This window comes from Chiloscyllium punctatum, chromosome 20 (genome assembly GCF_047496795.1).
Source record: "Chiloscyllium punctatum isolate Juve2018m chromosome 20, sChiPun1.3, whole genome shotgun sequence".
NCBI classification, from domain to species: Eukaryota; Metazoa; Chordata; class Chondrichthyes; order Orectolobiformes; family Hemiscylliidae; genus Chiloscyllium; species Chiloscyllium punctatum.
In genome coordinates, this window is record NC_092758.1 from 16615247 (window position 1) to 16637005 (window position 21759).

Genomic DNA, 21759 nt, shown 5'->3' on the forward strand with positions numbered 1-21759 from the left:
AGTATCTGATGAAAATGCCTGGCACCCAACTTCCTGATTGACAGTTCTCTGCAGTTGCAACTTTCCAGTGCTATCCCACACCCACAGGAGAATGAATCATTAAGTCGGTAGAATGAAATACCCTGCAAGAGGTCAGCAGATCTCTTATAGCATTGGAGCTTGCTTCTCCTGAATTGCCCATAGGTTCTAACTTCCATAGCTGCCTTCGACAGTCGGGATAGCCTCATGTTGCCATCCACAGGGAAACAAACTTCTCATCACTTTTTGCATGGTCTTTGACAATTCCGGAGTAGGTGGGGATGATGAGCCGAAGCTCAGAGTGAAGTGCACCTTTTAAACATGGTACCTGAACATTGGAGCCTAAAGGATCGTTGAGGGGATGCAGAACCATGAAATGTGGTGTTTAATCCACTATGCATATGTAATAAACTGAGAAGAATGTAATCACTTGGAAAGCATGACCCATCCAGAACAGAAGTCCCTTTGCTACTAACCTGACCCCATTCCCTCACCCACACTTTTAGTCTCAAAAAACAAACAAAGTGCTCCTAAATGTAGGGTACAGTGACTATTCCCATCAGCAATTATCTTACTCAAAGGTGTTGTTTAGGATGAGCTGTTAACTAGAATCTTGAAGTGGGTTAATGTCCATAGTATCCTGTATACAAGGCTTTAGTGAGTCCCTAATTATGATAATTATAAAGACCTAACAATAAATATAAGAAGTTATTTGAATAATTAAAAAGATACCCTGTGTGTACTCCACAGGAATTTTGTATGTGGCCCGCTAAATGCATGACATTTTTGTATTTGAATTTATGTTAAGGCGTAGCTAGAAAATACAAAACAAAAGTAAAACTGTCACAGTGAATAAAGTACAGTGCTAGACTTTCCAGTATTAGTGTCTAAATGTTACCTTGCATTTGCTGAACTTCATTAAAATTTGAAACAGGTTGTGATGTATCTTCTACATTTTCCTTTTGTTGCACAGGTGTTGGTCTTTGACTTTTCGAGCCTGTTCATATAAGAGTTTGTGCCTTAAAATGCTTTCCTCATGAATGTTCATTTTAATATTAAAAAATTAGCTAAGTCAGCACAGTGGTAATAGTTTGTACTGTCTGCAAAAGACACTGTAGCAGAATGCAAAGATTTCATTGACAGCAACTTATCAAACAAGGAATCTTTATCACTAAGATAAACAAGAGCTGCAGATGAATTTAAAAGTTCTTCAGAATGTCCTTTCATAAATGTGAAGATTGAAAACTACACCCAATAAATAAAATCAAATTTGATTTATTATTGTCACAAGTACCTAGATACAGTGAGATGTTTTGTTTGGCATGCAGTACAGATGGATCATAATATAAGGTGCATCAGAGTAATAGAACACAGTGATAAATAAAATGTTACTGCTGCAGAGGAAATACACAAGCAGCGAGGTCAGCATTAAATTTGAGGTCTATTCACAAGTCTAATTATAGCAAGGAAGAAATTGTTCTTGAATCTTTACTATACATGTTTAAGCTTTTGTATCTTTCATCCAATAGAAGAAATTGAAAGAAATATAATTGGGGTGGGAATGGTCTTTAATTATGTTGGCTGCCTTTCCAAGTCAGGAGGGAAAAAGTGAGGCTTCATTCTTGATGAAGGGCTTATGCCCAAAACGTCGATTCTCCTGCTTCTCGGATGCTGCCTGACCTGCTGTGCTTTTTCAGCACCACACTCTTGAATCTGCCTTTCTGAGCCAGTGAGAAGTATGGATGGAGTCAATAGATGGAAGGTTAGTTTGCTTGATGGACTGGGATGTGTTCACAATTCTCTGTATTTCTTTTGGGTCCTGGGCAGCTGTACTCTCGCCAAAACCTATAAAGACTTCTTTATTTCTCTTCCCCAATTCTCTTGGAATAATGATCAATATGTTCTTGCTTTCCTTGTTGCTTGCTGGACGTGCAAGGCTTTTCAAAGTGTACTATCAAGACTGTGTAAATAATTGATTCCAGCATTTTCCCAGTGACTGATGTTAGGCTGACTAGCTCGTAGTTCACTGATTTCTTACTCCCTTTGTTCTTGAAAAGATAGGTAACATTTTCTATCCTCCAATCTAGTAGGTCAGTTCTCAAATCTAAGCCATGTGGTACCTACACCACATAAACTGAAATGGTTGTAGATGACAGCTCACCACCATCACATCAATATTATAAAAAAAGACCAGAAATACAACCGCACTTGCCACATAAATGCAATGTTTGCAAGCGTAGGTCAGGGAATAGGAATACTATGGTGAGTCACTCACCTCCTGACTCCCCAGAGCCTTTCCACCATCTACATGGCACAAGTGAAGAGTGTGATGGAATATTCTCCACTTGGCTGGATGGGTGCAGCTCCAACAACACTCAAGAAGTTGATATCACCCAAGAGAAAGCAACCTGCTTGATTGGCACCATATCCATGAACATTCACTACCTTCACCACCGATAGTAGGTGGCAGCAGTGTGTACTATGTACAAGATGTATTCCAAAAATTCACCAGATCCTCAGACAGCAACTTCCAAATCCACGACCACTTCCATCTAGAAGGACAAGGCAGCAGATAGACGGGAACACCACCAGCTAGTGAATCCCCTCCAAGCCACTCACCTTCCTGCCTTGGAAATATATCACTGTTCTTTCACTGTCACTTTGTCAAAATCCTGGAATTCCCTCCAAATGGCATTGCAGCTTATCCCATAATTGGGAATGTACAGAGGTCAGGATTAGAGTTCCACAGATATCTCAGAGGAATGTGTGATTTGAGGAAATAAAAAAAAGAGAGGGGAGAATCACACTATGATTTGAGAACACAGATGAAAAATTCAAAATCAGGGTGTTGGTTGACTTGGAGCCAATTTAGGTCACTGAGTACAGACTGACTGCAGATTAGGACTTGCTACAAGTAAACCCAATGGATTACGTTTTAGTCATAATGTTTGGAAATACGTGCCACATTCCCTAAAGAGTACAAGATCTGAAATTGTTTGCAGCAATTTATGTTGCTTACCTGCTCCCTTGCACTTTCTTAGACTCAACACCAATACCAGGACAATGATGAGAAGAAGAGCCAGACTCACAAATACAATGACGTTGGTGTGGTGAAAGGCAGAATGTTCTGTCAGAAAGAGAAGGTCAAATTTCATGGGTTATTGTTTAAACTAGAAGAAAACAAAGTAAGCTCCTTTAATGACAAGGTAAATAAAATTTCTGCCTGATTTAACATTCAGCCATATAGATGAGAAATCAACTGACTTCACACAGCAGTGTTGGAATGTTACAACTGAACTGTCTACAACCACTTCAGTTAGGGACAGGAAAAGAATGAAATTATTGCAATCTGATCATTCTTTCTTGAAAGAAGTTGTATGCAAATGACCAATAACCAAAGAACCTGATATAGCTGTGGTGCTTCCCCTATATAACAGGTGAATTATACTCTTGCCTGGCATTATCCTTGAATTATGACAATTTGATTAAGAATTGAATTCACGAGGACAGAAATTAACCAAAAACAGAAATTGCTGGAAAAGCTCAGCAGTTATGACAGCATCTGTGGAGAGAAATCAGAGTGAATGTTTTGGGTCCAGTGACCCCCATCTCAGAACTTGAACATTTTGTTGAACCACCTGTCAACCAGGCATTGGTGAGGCTATTATCCTGTCATTACGTGGAATCCAAACATTTGGGTTGGAAGTCCGCCCCAGCGATAATGGGTGCTTTTCTAGGATTGGGAGAGCAGTGACATTGGTTTGGGTGGTCAGAGGCAAGAGTATGAGGGGTTACTTCCAGTAAGTTCTTATTTATGATTCAGATGTGACACAGCACTTACACACTAGAGACATAGACTTGTAGCTCAAAGAGGAAAGGTGTTACTGTTCAAGATGTATTTTGGTTTTCTTTTGTGCAATTTGGGTGTCACTGGAAAGGACAGCACTTGCTGTTCTTCTCTAAGTGCCCCTGAACGTTTGGTGCCATTTCATAGATAGTCTGATGAGAGCAGAGGCAGTACTGGACCTAATCCTAGAGAATAAAGCTGATCAAGTGGTTGAAGTGTCAGTGAGTGTGCATTCTGGTAATAGTGACCACAACTTTGTAAGTTTTATAGTCATTATTGGAAAGGATAAGGATAGTGCAGAAGTTAAGTATCTATATTGGGGGAAGGTCAATTTTAACGTAATTAGACTGGGTTTGGTGACAAATACTGGGAGCAGATATTTGCATGTAATTACCTCCCTGGAGGCACCATCTATTCCAGTTCATTGACACCAGGCCGAGGCTCCACAGCTATAAATGCTACAAATGGATTGAATTGGATCCAGAAGCTCCCACATGCTGCAGCTGTGACAACTCTCCCACTGTATTTGGTGGATCAGGAACGTATTTTTCTTGAATAATTTGTAGTTTCCCTCTTCACAGAATTGTCTGACACATCAAACTTCCAGCTTGTGATCTGCCCACTTAAGCAGTGCACAGTCACATGTATTTACAATATCAGAAAAAGAAAGCAATGTGTATAGAGACTGATAGGAATGGTGATCAGAGACGGCCTTACCTGATTAATTTGATGGGAATAGTGATGCTGCATGAAGTGACATCAAAAGATTGGTGGTAAATATGAACTGGAGAGTTTAGATGGGGGAGAGATAATGTGAAAAATGGGTGAATATTGGGAAAGTGATTCCAAAATGTTCTGAGTTCAGACAGAAGTTGAACTCCCCTAAAGGTAAGAAATCATTTGGTGCAAAGATGAGGGAGGAAATCAATAAATACATCACAGTGAGAACAATTCATTTGGTGGGCAGTAGAGAATGAAGATGATAGGGAAGAGGGATGGAACAAAGTGGGTTATGCAGCAGAGGTAAATGTACCAGATGAGAAAGGATACAGGTCAAGCTGTAATATGGTGATAAAATCTGCAACTTAAAGGACTAAATAGCCTCCTTTGAGGCCTTAAATGACTGGGAATAACAGAACCAAACAGGGCAGAAGAGCCCCTTTGGCCCATAGGGTCTGCACCAACAAAATCAACTCTAAATCTTCACTGGTCCCATTTTCCAGCACTTAGTGCATAACCTTGAACATGACGACATGTCAAGTGCTCTTGAAATGACTTGATAAAATAAAAGACCATGATGGATTGGAAAGCACCCTCTAGCCAAACAGAAAGGAAAGATATTCTCAGCCCTTAGCCAGGTTTCTGTGAAGGCCATGATGTTGATTCAGTCATCTACAATATGCTCAGCGATGACAAGTTGTTTTCCTAACTGCATGGACACTTTCGAGGGAGATGTGTTTCATGGCGGTGAGAGCTGTAACACTGGGAAATTCCATAGGATCAACAGTGGACAAATGAGTGGAACAGGATGCAGACTGGTGTGATAAACCCCAAGTGAAGTATTGGACAGGAAGTTCAAAGGGAGAGCAAGATGGGAGAGTTGATGTTTTTATTCATAAAGAGGCAATGTGAATGCCTCAATGGGACATACTGATGATGCCAAGGGACACAAAAGTGAACTCTAACTCTAACCTACCCAATCATAAAGTCAGAGTAATGGTAGAAAAGCTGGAGGATCGAGGAGTAGTGAAGGGTTGGGGTAGGGATTTTGGAAAGTACAGCACACAAGATTTGACAAATGAACTAAGCCAAGACAATAAGAGACAGTTGTCTAATGTAAAGATTTTAAAAAGTTTTTATAAAGGAGGAAAAATGATATTTGAAAACATAATTGTTTTTCAATTTCACCAATTAAATGTTTTTGATAGAAAGTTTAGTATCTATTCTGAGAGGTCTCCATTCTGTTTGTGTGACAGAAACACAAAAGTCAGAGAAAAACTCAAGTTGAACTTTCTCACCCTCCATATGGTTAGGGGAATATTCCAGAAAATTTCAGCCCATTACCAAAAGACAATGTATCCTGACCATTCTAGTTTTGGCTGGGTCATTGGAACTTCTCCTGCTCAAACATTGGCCGAGCCATCAGACGTCCCTTCCACAGCCTTCATTATGATGCTTGATAATTATTAAAAATACTCCTGGACTATTTTGCACAAAATCAGCGTGGCCTTAGTAGCTTCTAACACACAGTTCTGTGATACCATGAGTTAAAGAGAAGCACATTTGTTAATGTCCCAAAGTTTGCAAAGATAAGCTGCTTCTAACTTTACCTTCATTTACAATTTTACCTTTTATGCACATTATTAGCTTTCACTGAAAACTTGATAGAGCATTGTGTCTGAACGTTTACCACTCTGACAAATTTTCACCCACTTTCCAAATTCACATCAATGTGATAATTGACTGATTGTACAATTTGTCTTACAGACAGTAAGGTGTTATCTCAGGGAAAGTTGCTGATAAGCTGCACCATTGTAGAAGTTCATCCACAAGATCTCGTAGTTATGGCTGCCACTAAATGCAATAAGTGGTAAGAACATTTCCTTTGAATTTTATGTATTAAGAGCAAGATCTGAGTCACTTACCACTGAGTTCCAAATAGTACGGGACTGAAACCTGAGGCATGTTTTGTTGAAACAAAACACACATCCACTTTCCTCTGCCTCTGTCAGCTTTCTCAATAATCAGCCTCAATGATTTCTCTTTCCTATTCCTCTTATTCAATGTCTTTTCTTCAATAATTTTACCATCGTTATTGATCCAAACAAGTCTGATTGATTCAGTGACATGAGAGACAGAGCAGGTCAGGGTAATGGAGTCTTCCTCAGTCTCTGCATCTGAGGGTTCCGCTGTGACTGTGTAAACCAGAAAATCATTTTAAGTTTTAAACAATGACTTAATCAACGAAAGCAGCATCAATATTTTGTCCCCTACCTTTAACTGTGATTAATGTAATGGTCACTATTTTATTTGCTTGCAGGAAACATGTATAAACTCCTGCATCTTCAAACAAGACAGGGACAATCCTCGCATTGAAGTTCACGCCATTAAACCTTGATGTTGTGGGAACCAGTCGATTCCCAAAGTGAGTGCGATCGATACTGATGGGCTGAGATCTCGTAGCAGATGCTATTATTTTCTCCTGATTCTGAGCAGCTGACCTCCGTCTCCATGCAACAGTTTCAAATTGGTTATCAAAATACTGACAAACCAGTTTGAACTCACTGTGATCTGTGTCTGAGCGATAAAGAGTGTAACTCTTTATAAATAAATCTACAAAAGAAAGACAGAGAACCACATGTTGGAACATTATGTGGAAAGACAGGGAAAAAGCAAAATAATGATTATTATTGTATTAAAATACTAGTGTTGATCATTGAAATGTTGTATCATCACATTTTTGTCAAAACAATGTACTACTTAAACATTGCAAACTTAGATGAGATCAATATTAGAAAAGACCGACTTTGAATGATTTTTCAATAATCTTTTCTAGTTTTAATATGTTGGCTCCCTTTGAATGATATCAAGATTTTCTTAGGTTAGATTCCCTACAGTGTGGAAACAGGCCATTCAGCCCAACAAGTCCACACAGACCCTCCAAAGAGTAACCCACCCAGATCCCTACATTTACCCCTGACTAATGCACCTATCACTATGGGCAATTTACCAAGGCTAATTCAACTGGCCTGCACATCTTTTGGATTGGGAGAGAAAACTGGAGCATCCAGACGAAACCCCCACAGGTATGGGGCGAATGTGCAAACTCCACACAGACAGTTGCTCGAAGTGGGAAATCGAACCCGGGTCCCTGGTGCGGTTAGACGGCAGTGCTAACCACTGCGCCACCCAAGGGACACTGGGAAATTTCATAGGATCAATAGTGGACAACTGAGTGGAATAGGCTGCAGATTAGTGTGATAAACCCCAAGTGATGTATTGGACAGGAAGTTCAAAGGGAGAGCAAGATGGGACATTTGATTTAAGAAGCATCCTGACAGAAATTGGAATAGACAGGGAAAAGAAGGATTCAGAATGCGTAGATACAAAAGGTTTCAGATTTCACAAGGCACCCTGTGTCAGTATAGTCATGGTGGGCTGAAGGGCCAATTCCTGTGCTGTTCTGTTCTTTGCTTTTTGTGTTAAGACATCAAATTCCCAATATCCTGACACTGAACAACAATATGTCATAATTGGGTTGCTGAAAGGAACAACACAATATTCCAGTATCAGAAATGGTGAGGGGAATATCAGGCAGGGTGGAATTATTTAAAAAACAGGCAAAAGAAATCAGATTCTCATCATAGAGTTAAACTCCACTGAAGAAGTTCTGCCTCCTCACTTATTGGATCGACCATCTCACCTGCAGGTATTGCAATGTTTATCTGCATTTCATTCAAACCATAACCACACATTGCAGCCCTGATTCCCTCCTACATTTATTGGCTACACTCCCAATCCTGTCCCCAATCTCTTGATATTCCCAACTGTTCCCTCCACTGCCAAATTCCCAAGAACCTACCTGCCACTGCCTGACGCCCACAAACCTGCTCACCTTGGCAGTTACCCAATATTGTCCTCTGTTCGATGTGCTCAGCTTTTACCCTCTTTTGACAGTTGCCCTCATTCCAAATCCTGCAGATATAAGTCCAGGATCTGGCAAAAGCCCCTTCTAACTTCAATGAAAGGCTACCCCAACAAAGAAGACAATTAGTACGAGTGCACGTTTTGGCATTCTGGCTGAATGTCCAAAGGAGAAGGTGTGAGAAGAGATGGGCAGAAGGGGAAGGATGCAGGGAGATGATGGCCTTCTGGTATTATCACCTGAGTCAAGATTAGAGTGGTGCTGGAAAAGCACAGTAGGTCAGGCAGCATCCGATGAGCAGGAAAATTGATGTTTTGGGCAAAAGCCCTTCATCAGGAAGCCTTTCTTGATAAAGAGCTTTTGCCTGAAATGTAGATTTTCCTGCTCCTCGGATGCTGCCTGACCTGCTGTGCTTTTCCAGCACCACTCTAATCTTGACTCTAATCTCCAGTGTCTGCAGTACCCACTTCTGCTGTATTATCACCTGAATATCAATCCAGACACCTACCTTAATCGCCGACAGATACGTGGCTGCCGCAGGATCCATGGCCACCAGGACCAGCGCCATTTCTGCCCGGCGCGCCACTTCCACCCCCGGAGCTGCCGTTGCCGCAGCCACTTCCACCCTCGGAGCTGCCATCGCCGCAGCCACTACCGCCCCTGGAGCTGCCGTCGCCACAGCAACTTCCACCCCCAGTGATGTCACTCACCTGCTCAAAGACCACACCACACGCTACACCGCCCCACGTCGATCTCCGCCCCACGTCGATCTCTGCCCCCACGTTAATCTCCGCCCCCATGTTAATCTCCGCCCCCATGAGTAAGTCGGCTCACATGACCAACTCCACCCCCATGACTAACTCCGCCCCATGACTAACTCCACCTCCATGCGTAACTCCGCCCCCACTCCCAGCTCCAGCCCCACACCAGGTCCTAGCTCCCAGCCCTGCCATATTTTCACCATCCCTCCAGACCTCCCCCTCTCTGAGGATGAACAATTCCTGAAGAAAGGCTTATGCCTGAAATATCGATTCTCCTGCTCTTCGGATGCTGCCTGTCCTGCTGCGCTTTTCCAGCACCACACTTTTTTCAACCCAAATTATGATCCAGATTCAAATCCCACGATGGCAGATGTTGAAATTTGAATTCTAATAAAAATCAAGAATTTAAGATGCAATGATGACCATGAGACCAATGATCAAGCCAGGAGGGTGGCAAGAGAGTGAGAGTGGGGCTTTTTGAAGAGGGTAAATGTTCAAAGCAGTATTTTGGAGTAGACAATAAGCATTTATAATGATGGACTGGTTAGCTCAGCTGGTAGGGCATCTGATTTACAATGCACAAGGATGTAAACAGAGCAGACTCAATTCCTGCATTAGCTAAGGTTCCACAAATGTTCCATCCACAGAAGGGAGGTGAGAACCAAAACAAATGGGCAATGTTTCCTATTCCCTTTTGCCTAACAGACATTGAAATTGTGAAAACAAGTGAGATAATTTAAAAAAAAACAGAATATCTGATATTCAGCAATTAAGTCCATAATATAAAGTCAAACCAGTAAAGGCGCTTTGAAAAAAGGCAGAAATAAAATATGATGAAACTGGGAGACATATATATGGTTGTTTGCTGCAAATCTGGGTTCTTGGAGTTCTGGACTGAAGGTACCTTACAATAAGTGCATACATCCTGCCCTGATTTGCCTTTCCAAAATGTAGCACCTCACATTTTTTGAAGTTTAAATTCCATCTGTCACTCCTCAGCCCTTTGGCCCATCTGATCAAGGTCCCATTGAACTCTGAGGTAACCGTCTTCACTGTCAACTACACTTCCAATTTTGGTGTCATCTACTTTGTTCACATCCAAGTGATTTATATAAATGACGAAACTGAATGTTTGGAGTTGACAATTGGTTTTTGAGGGAAATATTGTCGTATCCATAATTGTGAGATGAAGCTGGGAAGAGTATTCTACATTTAATGATATGGTGAAGCAGTCTGGGAAGAGGGTCAAAATATGATGTGGGCAAGAAGAAGTAATTGATTGGCTGACTAAGGTTGTGTTGAGTATTTCAGTTTTCTCACTTATAATTTGTAGACTTTTAGGTTGAATTTAGAATTTCTAAGTGATATAGTACACAGGTCTAGAAATGTAATTTGATGTTCAGGCAATCTAAATAGTCATGGTCATTGTCATGGCATAGAGACATACAGTACGAAAGATTTAATTTAAAGGGGTAAGTCTTGGAAGGAGCACTCAAGGCCAAAATGTGCTCCTCTTGCCCCAAGTGGAAACTTAGAGTCATAGAGTCCTGGAATTGTACAAAATGGCAACAGACCCTTTGATCCAACTCATTCATGCTGACCAGATATCTTAAATTAACCTAATCCCATTTTCCAGCATTTGACCCATATCCCTCTAAAGCCTTCCTAATTCTATACCTATCCAGATGCCTTTTAAATATTATAGTTACACCAACCTTCACCACTTCCTCTGGCAGCTTGTTCCATGCATGCATCACCCTCTGCATGAAAAAGTTGCTTCTGAGGTCCCTTTTTAATATTTCCCCTCTCACCCTAATCTATGCCCTCTAATTTTGGACTCCCCCACCCCAGGGAAAAGACCTTGACTATTCATGTTATCCATGCCCCTCATGTTTTCATAAACTTCTTTAAGGCCACCCCTCAGCCTCCATGCTCCAGGGACAATTGCCCCAGCCTACTCAAACACTCCCAATAGCTCAAATGCTTGAACCCTGGCAATATCCTTATAAATATTTTCTGAATGCTTTCAAGTTTCACAAGATCCTTCCTATAACAAGGAGACCAGAACTGCATTCAGTATTTCAAAAGTTGCCTAACCGATGTCCTCTAGAACCACAATATGATCTCCCAACTCCTATACTCAATGCTCTGACCAATAAAGGAAAGCATATCAAATGCCTTCTTCAATATCCTATCTACCTAGGACTCCACTTTCAAGGAGCTATGAACCTGCACTCTGAGTTCTCCTTGTTCAGCAATACTCCACAAGACCTTACAATAAGTGCATACATTCTGCCCTGATTTGCCGGGCCAAAATGCAGCACGTCACATTTTTCTAAATTTAACTTCCATCTGTCACTCCTCAGCCCCTTGACCCATCTGCTCAAGGTCCCATTGTATACCTTCTTCTGAGGTAACCTTCTTCACTGTCAACTACACTTCCAATTTTGGTGTCATCTACAAACTTACTAAGCACACCTCCTATGTTCACATCCAAGTGATTTATTTAAATGATGAAAAGCAGTGGACCCAGCATGATTCTTGTGGCACACTGCTGGTCACAGGCCTCCAGTCTGAAAAACAGCCCTCCACCACCACCTTCTGTCTTCTACCTTTGAACCAGTTCTGTTTCTTAATGGCTAGTTCTCCCTGTATTCCATGTGATCTAACCTTGCTAATCAGTCTACCACAAGGAACCTTGTCAAATGCTTTATTGGAAACAATATAGATCACATCCACTGCTCTGCACTTATCAGTCCTCTTTGTTAGTTCTTCAAAAAACTTATTAAATTTAGTGAGACATGATTTCCCACTTGGACACAATTCCAGTGCTTGGGACCAGAATGTGTGCAAGAAGTGTATACCAGTACAGCTCCTGAAAGCCTGAGTTTTGGAGATGGAGTGATGGGTAGGGACTGTGTGGAGCATCAGACAGGCTGAGAGTACTATTGATGACATGTACAGAGGGATGGTCAAACTCCACAGGCAGGGAGGGGATGAATGACCACCAGCTGAGAAAGCAAACTAGGCAGTCAGTGAAGGAGTCCCTTGTGCCCATTCCCCTGCAAAACCAATGTACCACTTTGGATAGTGTTGGTGGAAAAGGCTTCTCAGAGGAAATATCAGCTGCCAGATTCTTAGAGTCACAGAATCCCTACATTGTGGAAACAGGCCATTCAGCCCATTGAGTCCACACCAACCCACCAAAGAGCATCCCACCTAGACTCACTCTATCCCCAAAACCCTACATTTTTCATGGCCAATACATGCACAGTGTGGGTAATACATACACAGTATTGATAATACATGCACAGTATGGGTAATACATGCATAGTATGGATAATACATGCACAGTTAGGGCGGCACAGTGGCACAGTGGTTAGCACTGCTGCCTCTCAGCGCCAAAGACCTGGGTTCAATTCCCGCCTCGGGCAACTGTGTGTGTGAAGTTTGCACATTCTCCCCATGTCTGTGTGGGTTTCCTCCGGGTGCTCCGGTTTCCTCCCACAGTCCAAAGATGTGCAGGTCCAGGTGCATTGGCCATGCTAAATTGCCCTTAGTGTTAGATGAATGGGTAAATGTAAGGGAATGGGTCTGGATTGGTTGCTCTTCGGAGGGTTGGTTTCCACACTAAGTAATCTAATCTAAAAGTATGGGTAATAAATGCACAGTATGGGTAATATATGCACAGTATGGATAATTTAGCATGTCCAATCCATCTAACCTGCCCATCTTTGAGCAGTGGAGGGAACCGGAACACTAGGAGGAAACGAATGTTGACACAGGGAGGAAATGCAACCTCCACACAAACAGTCTCCCAAGGGTGGAATTGAACCCAGGTCCCTCGGTACTATGAGGCAGCGGTGCTAATCACTGAGCCACCATGCTGCACCAAATTGGTTGCATCACAAAATACCAACAAAAAGCCAGGGATGATGGAGATCTCAAACAAAATCAGAAATTGCTGGCAAAACTCTGTAGGTCTGGCAGAATCAGAGGGAAGAAAATGGAGTTGACGTATTGAGTCCAGTGAGTCTTCATTGGCTCTGCGCCAGTCAGAGGAGAAGCAGTAGAATGTGGTAGATAAATATGCAACTGGAGAGATGGTGCAAGGGGTGGAAGGTTTCAGATTCCTGGAATACTGGGAACAGTTCCACACTGAACAGTTTACACCTGGCTAGAGCTGTAACTGATGTCCCAGGGGAGTATTTGGTGTTATGTTGATGAGGGTTTAATCTAAAATGATTGGGGAAACAGCACCCTATAGAGGAAGACAGAACAGAGGGAAACAGAGACAGAAACAAAATGAAAAATGGAAAATAAGAAAAGTGATAGGCAGAGAATTCAAGGACAAAAGTCAAACAGAACTAAGTGACAAGTAATGTAAACAGGACTAAGAATGTTTAAAAAAAGTCTTTCCGAGTTTGTCTCTCAATGCATGAATATTCACAATCAAGTCAATGAATTATGCAAATAGATATAAAACAGGTTTGATGTAGTTAGGATTATGGAGACCAGAGAAGGGAACTGAATATTCAAGGATCTTCAGTTTTCAGAAAGGACAGATAAAGAGGAAAACAAGGTGGGGTAGCATTGCTAGTTAAAGAGTATTGATAAATAGTGAGGAAGGATATTCTCTTTGGTGAAGTGGAATCTGTGTAAGTGGTGCTTAGAAACACCTTAAACTGCAATGATTCTTTAGAGAGGACACTAAACAGGAAATTAAAGATGCAAGCAGGCAAGATACTGCTGTAATTGTGGGTGATTTTAAGCAGCATACAGTTTGGGCATCAACAAATCTATTGAGGAGGAATTCCTAGACTGTGAACAAGATGGTTTTCTGGATGAACAATTTGAAAAATCTACAAGAGAACAGGTCATCCTAAACTGGGCAAAAGTGAAGACTGCAGATGCTGGAGATCAGAATCTAGATTAGAGTGGTGCTGGAAAAGCACAGCAGGTCAGGCAGCATCTGAGGAGCAGAAAATTCGACGTTTTAGGTATAAGCCCTTCAGGAATCAAAACACCGATTTTCCTGCACCTCGGATGCTGCCTGACCTGCTGTGCTTTTCCAGCACCACTCTCATCCTAAACTGGGTATTGTGCAATGAGAAAGGAATAATAAGCAATCTAGCTGTGTGAGGTCTGTTGGGGAAAGGTGATCATAATATGACAAGATTCTTCACTAAGATACATAGTGATGTAATTGATGCAGTGATTAGCATTTTAAATCTAAATAAAGAAAAGTATAGTGGTGTGAGAGATGATACATTGACAAACATGACTTAAAGGGATGACAGTGGATAAGCTGCAGCAAATACTTAAAGAGTGTTTGAGGAACTGCAACAACCGTTCTTTATGTGGCCCAAAAATAAAATGGGAAAGTTGGCCTGACCATGGCAATGAAGGGAAAAATTGAATAGTAATAGATACAAGGATGGAAGTACAGGAACAGGTTTTGCAGCTATTGTACAGGGGCTTGTGAAGACTATATCTGGAATATTGTGTGCAGCATTGTCTTCATTGTCTGAGGAGGGCAGTCTGGATTTCAAGGGAGTGCAAAGAATGTTAACTAGACTGATTCTGGTGGTGGAAGGACTAACGAATGAAGAGAATTGGATCAGTTAAAGTTACATTCACTGCAGTTTAGGAAAATGAAGGGTGGAGTTCATCGAAACTTATATAATCCTAACAGGACTAGACAGGGGAAATGCAGGAGGTACGTTCCTGATGGTTGGGGAATCCAAAAGTGGGGTCACAGTGTAAGGGCATGACGAAGGTCATTTAGGACTCAGAGACAAGAAATATTTTCACCCAGTGAGTGGTAAGCCTGTGCAATTCTGTCACAGAAAGCATTTGATGCTTAAGTACTGAATGTTATTAAGTTGTACTTAAGGCTGAAGGGATCAAAGGGTAAGGGGGGAAAGTATGAACAGGGTACTGAGTTGGATGATTAGCCATGATGGCATGGAATGGCCAAGTAGGCTGGAAAGACAGCTGCTCTTGTATTCTATGTTTCTATATTTCCCTCTCCATTCACGGCCATTGATTCCCTGCCATTCCTTCTTCCCTTAGTTCTGCTCCAAACTCAACATTTATTTGAAGCAACTGGAATCATTGTGAATAGCAGAAAAACTCAGTGAAAAGTGTCAATGACAGGAGAGAAGTCAGATTTAGATCAATGTTGAAATGTGCAGTAGGAGCCCTCATTCTGACTGACAACATGAATGATAATTGGCATACATGGATTCACGTTATATGTAACAGTTTTATACCAGTAAATCTTTAATATTTGCAATGAGGAAATTGCACTTACACTCGGAAACATGAAAATCTTGATTCACTTTGAGAACCATGGATCCATTTTCCTGTACTTCACACACATACATCTTCTTATCCTCCATGGTAATATGTTTGACCATCAGATAGACTGTGTTATTCACTCGGATCTGATCAGTTTTCCCATTGCTCTGCTGAGATGAATCTCTCCGTTTCCACTGGAGACAGACTGTATCTGAGTGTTTGGAGATGGTACAGCTGAGGGTAACATCACTGTTCACTCTGTGGTGACGGTACTGGGTACCTGATGCAACTGTGGAAAATGTATCAGGAATGATTACTGTTATTCAATGCAGGTACAATCCAATGATGAACGTTTAATTAATCTTCATGAGCACTGGATCTTTTCTGCATTAAGAACAAATTACACATGGATAATCTCATCAGTAGAATATCACAAACATTCAGAGTCCTCCTCCGATAGTGTGAGAGAGAGCAGAGGCAATGAATTGTTGGAGTGTTCGCGGTCACAGTATGGTTATATCATTTGGATGGTATTTGTGGATGTTGACAGAAGGTGATGGTGGAGCATTGTTTTTCCAGACTGGAGACCTGGGATCAGTGGAGTGCCACAAGGATTGGTGCTGGATTCACTACTTTTCATCATTTATATCATGATTTGGATATGAACATAGGAGGTATAGTGAGTAAGTTTGCAGATGACACCAAAATTGCGGGTGTAGTGGACAGCAAAGAAGGTGCCTCAGATTACAACATGATCTTGATCAGATGGGCCAATGGGCTGAGGAGTGGCAGATGGAGTTTAATTGAGATAAATATGAGGTGCTGCATTTTGGGAAAATCTTTGCAGGACTTCTACACTTAATGGTAATAACCTAGGGAGTGTTGCTGAACAAAGAGACCTTGGAATGCAGGTTCATAGCTCCTTGAAACTAGAATCGCAAGTAGATAGGATAGTGAAGAAGACATTTGGTATACTTTCCTTTAGTTGTCAGAGCATTGAGTATAAGAGTTGGGAGGTCATGTTACGGCTGTACAGGACATTGTTTAGGTCACTTTTAGAATACTGTGTTCAGTTTTGGTCTCCTTCCTATTGGAAGGATATTGTGAAACTTGAAAAGGTTCATAAAAGAATTACAAGGATGTTGCCAGGGTTGGAGGATTTGAGCTAATCTCTGAATCAATTACATCTCTCTATTTTAGTGAAGAATTCTGTCATACTATGATCACTTTTCTCCAAGTGATCTCACACAGACAGATTGCTTATTATTCCTTTCTCATTGCACAATACCCAGTTGGAAGCTGAGGGTGACCTCATTGAGGTTTATAAAACATGAATGGCATGGATAGGATAAATACACAAAGTCTTTTCCCTGGGGTGGGGGAGTCCAGAACTAGAGGGCATAGGTTTAGGGTGAAAGAGGAAGGATATAAAAGGGACATAAGGGGCAACTTTTTCATGCAGGGGGTGGTGCATGTATGGAATGAGCTGCCAGAGGAAATGGTAGAGACTGGTACAATTGCAATATTTAAAAGGTATTTGGATGGGTATATAAGTAAGAAGAGTTTAGAAGGATATGAGCCAAGTGCTGGCAAATGGAATGAGATTAGGTTGGGATATCTGGTTGGCATGGACAAGTTGGATGGAAGGGCTGTTTCTGTGTTGTTCATCTCTGACTCCATGTTTCTATGTTGAGAGCATCATTGACTGTGGAAGATGAGTTTGTGATTGAAAGGTAGCACCATATCATCAGGCATGGAGAGGTCTCCCGTTCTATTCTGTGATGAATACACAAACCCACACAGGAACTGGACCCCTGTGCAATAATCCAAATCAGGGCCATCACAGCTCTAGAAGCAACTTCAATCAGCCTCCCAAAATGTTCCTGAGCATGGCTCCAAGTATTGGCCTCCATGATGAATGGCCTTTGACATGAGTCTTGTTCTAAAACTGCTCTCCATCACATGCAGTCTCACTTGCCAAATGACAATAATAATCAGATCTTAGTAAAGACATTGTAAATAGAACCATCCATTAGCTCCTAACTTTCAAACACTCTGGTTCCTCACCTTGTGAGCCACGTGAAACTCTGGGACTGGGCTCTGATCAGTGTTCCTAGTGTGTGAAATCTGACCTAAATGGGGCAGTGTTTGATCATTGATCTGGGAGAGAAAATCCAATTCACATCATTGTTGTTGGAATGTTGAGCCATGTAACTACAATTAAAGTGAGGACATACTGAATGTAACATTCTAATGCAGAGACCAAGTTTGAAGTCATCCATGGAAGTAAGCATTGTTTCGGCTTGGGGTAGGTCAGTGTTTCTTGCAAGGTTATGTCATTGACAGCTCATTATATATGTGAGGAGTTTGCAAATCTTGTGACAGGGTTGTTGAAATACTTGATGTCCCCACCTGACTTGTGCAGAGTCAACAAACCATTGTTAAACTGGGTTTGGACAGACTATCATTCCCTGCAAACCACAGGGATCACACAGGATCTTGGAGTGTCTGACTGTCATAGAATACTGCCCCAGTCAGCCTACCTCCCCATGAAGGGCAGCAACTGAATCTCCCAAGAACTCCAGCTCTCTGTTGGAGAAACGTGGCAACATTGTCCTTTTCTCTGGCAGCTTTGGAATGACTGTCCTTCGATAGGCAGGGCAGATTTAAAATGCCAAAGCTCATCTGAGTGCACAATGGCTTTTAAAATATGGCATATGGGCCATGGACATGGGCGCTTGGTGAGTCATAAATTTTTTTAGAAAGGGCAGATAGTAAGTTGGAGTTATATTCAGGGAGAGGGGTGGCATGAAGGGTGGGCAAGGTCATTATTTTGTTGAGTTTGGTAAGATACAGTGAAAGATTTCATTTGGTCTCAAAAAAAGAAACCTTCCACCAAATAAATGAAACCAACACTTCAACAAAAATCGTATGATTCAGCCCCAGGCACCTTTGGCTAGTGAGAGGAAACTGCCCAACATCTTTTGGATTGGTTTCATGTGGCAGTTTGTCACTGAACTGAGCGAACTGAGCGAATCAATCAATTGATTCGCAAACCTTCCAAAGTAAGTGAGACCACTCTTTCTCTCGCCCTCTGAGAGTCCAACACAGATATCATTCAAATACTAAGAAAAACGCTGCTAACTCAAGCTAAAACCGAGGTCCAACTGAATGGCTTCTGAATGAAACATCATCAACAGCATGATACCATCACCAAAAATAAACAGAATGTAGGAAAGTCATTTAATTTCCCATTTTTGGGTTAGGGTTTGATGCACAGACTTTGTGTCATTTTACTGATATTTTCCTTCATGATATTCCTTTGAAAACTTTGTCTTGTATGTTCTGTGAATCCAAATTGTTTAGATTTAAATTGGGCATAGCTTAAGTTTGCATATTTTATAATTATTAATCTCTTCTTGCCATTGTAAATTTGTTGGAATAAAGACTTTTTTTGCTTATTAATGAAACTTGGTGTGAATTTCTCTTTTTTTAAAAAGAGGGAATGTGATGCCCTTGTGTGATTATTGCTAGACTATTACTCTGGTGACCAGGTAATGTTCTGTGGATCTGGGTTTGAATCCTGTCGTGGCAGATGGTGAAATTTCACTTCAATAAAAGTCTGGAATTAAGGCTCTAATGATGAACATGGAACTGTTCTTGATTATCTAGGGAAATCTATCTTGTTTATTAATGCCATTTAGTGAATGAAACTGTCATCCTTACTTGGTCTGGCCCACATGTAACTCATAACCCAAAGCAATGTGGTTGACTCTTAACTGCCTGCTAGGAAATTAACGCTGGGCAATAATGCCAGTAACCTACACATACTATGAATGAATAAAAGAAAGATAGCAATCATAGTCAGATGTGAACCATTATTGGATTAAACTGGTCATCTTTTATAGTTATAATAATCATGAAGTTGATTGCCAGCTTGATTGCCAGTGCACTCTTCCTATCAGCTTGTGACACTTAAATTGTAGCTGCCTTCTTTACAATTGAAACACTAAATGAAGAAACTTAATTCAATCACAGGATTGATGGCAGGGGAGGTGATCAGTAAGATGACCCACCAACCAAGCCAAAAATCTGTTGGCACTGAGCCAACAAAATATCATATTGACTGCAGCAATTCAAGAAGATAGTCTGCCATCACCTTCCCAAGGGGAACCAGGGATGGGCAAAAAAATGTTGACCCATTCACTTACTGAATAAAATATTAGTCTTGGTGGGAACAGGAGCAGGGGAAGATAGATTTCAGGATCAGGGCAGGACTGAAAGCAAATATGACAGCTTGAGTGAGACGGAAATTCGGTTGAAGGAGAACAATGTAAGAGTTTTCCATGTTGCAATGATCCCAACAGTGATGGCAGAAATGACAAAGAAAATGCCACATGCTCTTGTGGATGTGCAGATCACAGAACAGAAATATGTAACAATCAATACCACAGTGAAAATTATTGTAAGTAATCAAATAGTTTGGTTAAAAGCTTAAGCACATGTTACAGAGAGTATGACTTGTGCACAGACAGGTGTAAATTGTTCCAATGGCCATTTCTGCCGAAATTGTCAACATGGTTTTGCTCATTTTGACAATTTCTAAAGGAATGATGAACAGAATGTATCCCCTTGTATTTCAGAGAGGGGTGCACTCTTTGCACTGTGTAATAAAAGCTCATATGTAATGAAACCTCTTCATTATATATGCAATTATTTACAGAGAGTCAGTTTATTGAATCTTTCTAAAAATGTCTCACTCACCTTTGATCCCGAAAACATTATATTTTTTCAGGATGCTTTTAATCGGCTGTGTCTGAGACAGGGTGAACAACCCAGCTAAGTTAAATGTGAGATTTGTAAACCGTAGATTAATGGAATCATAATCCCAATTTATCCACTGGTGCAACTTCTTATTTTGATAGTATTTACTCTGTTTTGAATCTCTCCAGCTCCCAGAGATTTTCTTAAAAGTAACCAGGTGCTTTTTTTCTTGCCCTGAGTGTGATGTCCATTCCCACACAACAGGACCCCGTCCAGGATTGTCTGGTCCTTTTAAAGAAATGTCATTTTGTCCATCCACAAAATAAACAGTATTTGAGTTTCCTGTTGGAAAGATGAACAGTGGTAGCTTCTAATATCCAATCACAATGCTTTCAACTGATTTATGTCACGATTAATTGTACAAAATATTAGCTGGAGAAAAACAATAGGCCCCACAACCTGTTTTGAGAAAGACACAGAGTTTATATTTCAATTTCTCTATAACTCTTCTTCGAATCTTCCTGTGTTTCTCTCTTGACTCTAGGTCTACAAGGAACATTGTCAGGGTGAACACCTGTGAGTGGTTGATTAATTTGTACTGGACATACTTATAATGGGTCTCTAATTTGTTTCCCCTATATAATGGAGTTTTCTAAGGTGAGAGGAGAACAGGCATTTCTTGGGTCCACCTTCCCCTGTGTTTGGAATGTGACAGGGACAAATCCACCCCTTGAAAACAGGCTTTCAGTGTTTTATCTTGAGGATCATATCTTTTTTTGTGTAAGTGACAACTGGTGTCAATTTATTTGGCTACTCCCAGTTGGCCTTTGGATATAAGTCACATCATCAGCCAGACATTCACCATGATCATTGACGAGATAGTGCTTCCACATTCAAATCATGACGCGCAAATACTTTAAGGAGAACTTTAAGGATAGATGGAATGGGAGGTCACTGTCAGGGGAAAAGTGATTGCACTGGAGACAGGACTTTGACAAACTCAGGAACAGAATCCTTGCCTCAGATATATCCAACTCATTGGGATGGGTGGTTGAGGTAAGGGACAAGGTCTTGGTTCAAGTCCCATCTGCTCAGGGGCGTGCTATAACATGTCTGAACAAATTAATTAAAATTATCTCAAATATTCATTATTATTTCTGTCATCTATTCTTACACAATTCTTTTCTAAAATAAAAATCAATGTCAGAGAATCCTTCAGGAACAGTGACCTATCTCCAGCTTTTTCAGGAAGAGGTGATTCCCTGTGGAGTCAATGGTTATCGCTGGGTTTATGACGGGTAGTATTAGACATTGATAGCCAGTAGCTTTGTTTTCAGTTCAGAACAATCTAGTGCTGAGCAAGTTTTTTTATGGAAAAAAATAAGTTCAGCAAAGAGAAGGGTTGAGTTCAGATCCAAGTC

General features: G+C 41.0%; 1 protein-coding gene across 1 annotated transcript in view; it reads right to left on the reverse strand.

Annotated features, from left to right (window-relative positions):
• LOC140491934 (uncharacterized) overlaps window positions 1–21759 on the reverse strand; it is a 57218-nt gene that overhangs the window by 19834 nt on the left and 15625 nt on the right. The window contains exons 3-8 of the mRNA XM_072590409.1: window positions 20339–20680; window positions 15588–15863; window positions 6860–7198; window positions 6511–6780; window positions 3038–3145; window positions 917–1015 (exon numbers count right to left, since the gene is read on the reverse strand). Of these exons, the coding sequence (XP_072446510.1) occupies window positions 917–1015; window positions 3038–3145; window positions 6511–6780; window positions 6860–7198; window positions 15588–15863; window positions 20339–20680 (1434 nt within the window). The remainder of the gene's footprint in view (window positions 1–916; window positions 1016–3037; window positions 3146–6510; window positions 6781–6859; window positions 7199–15587; window positions 15864–20338; window positions 20681–21759) is intronic.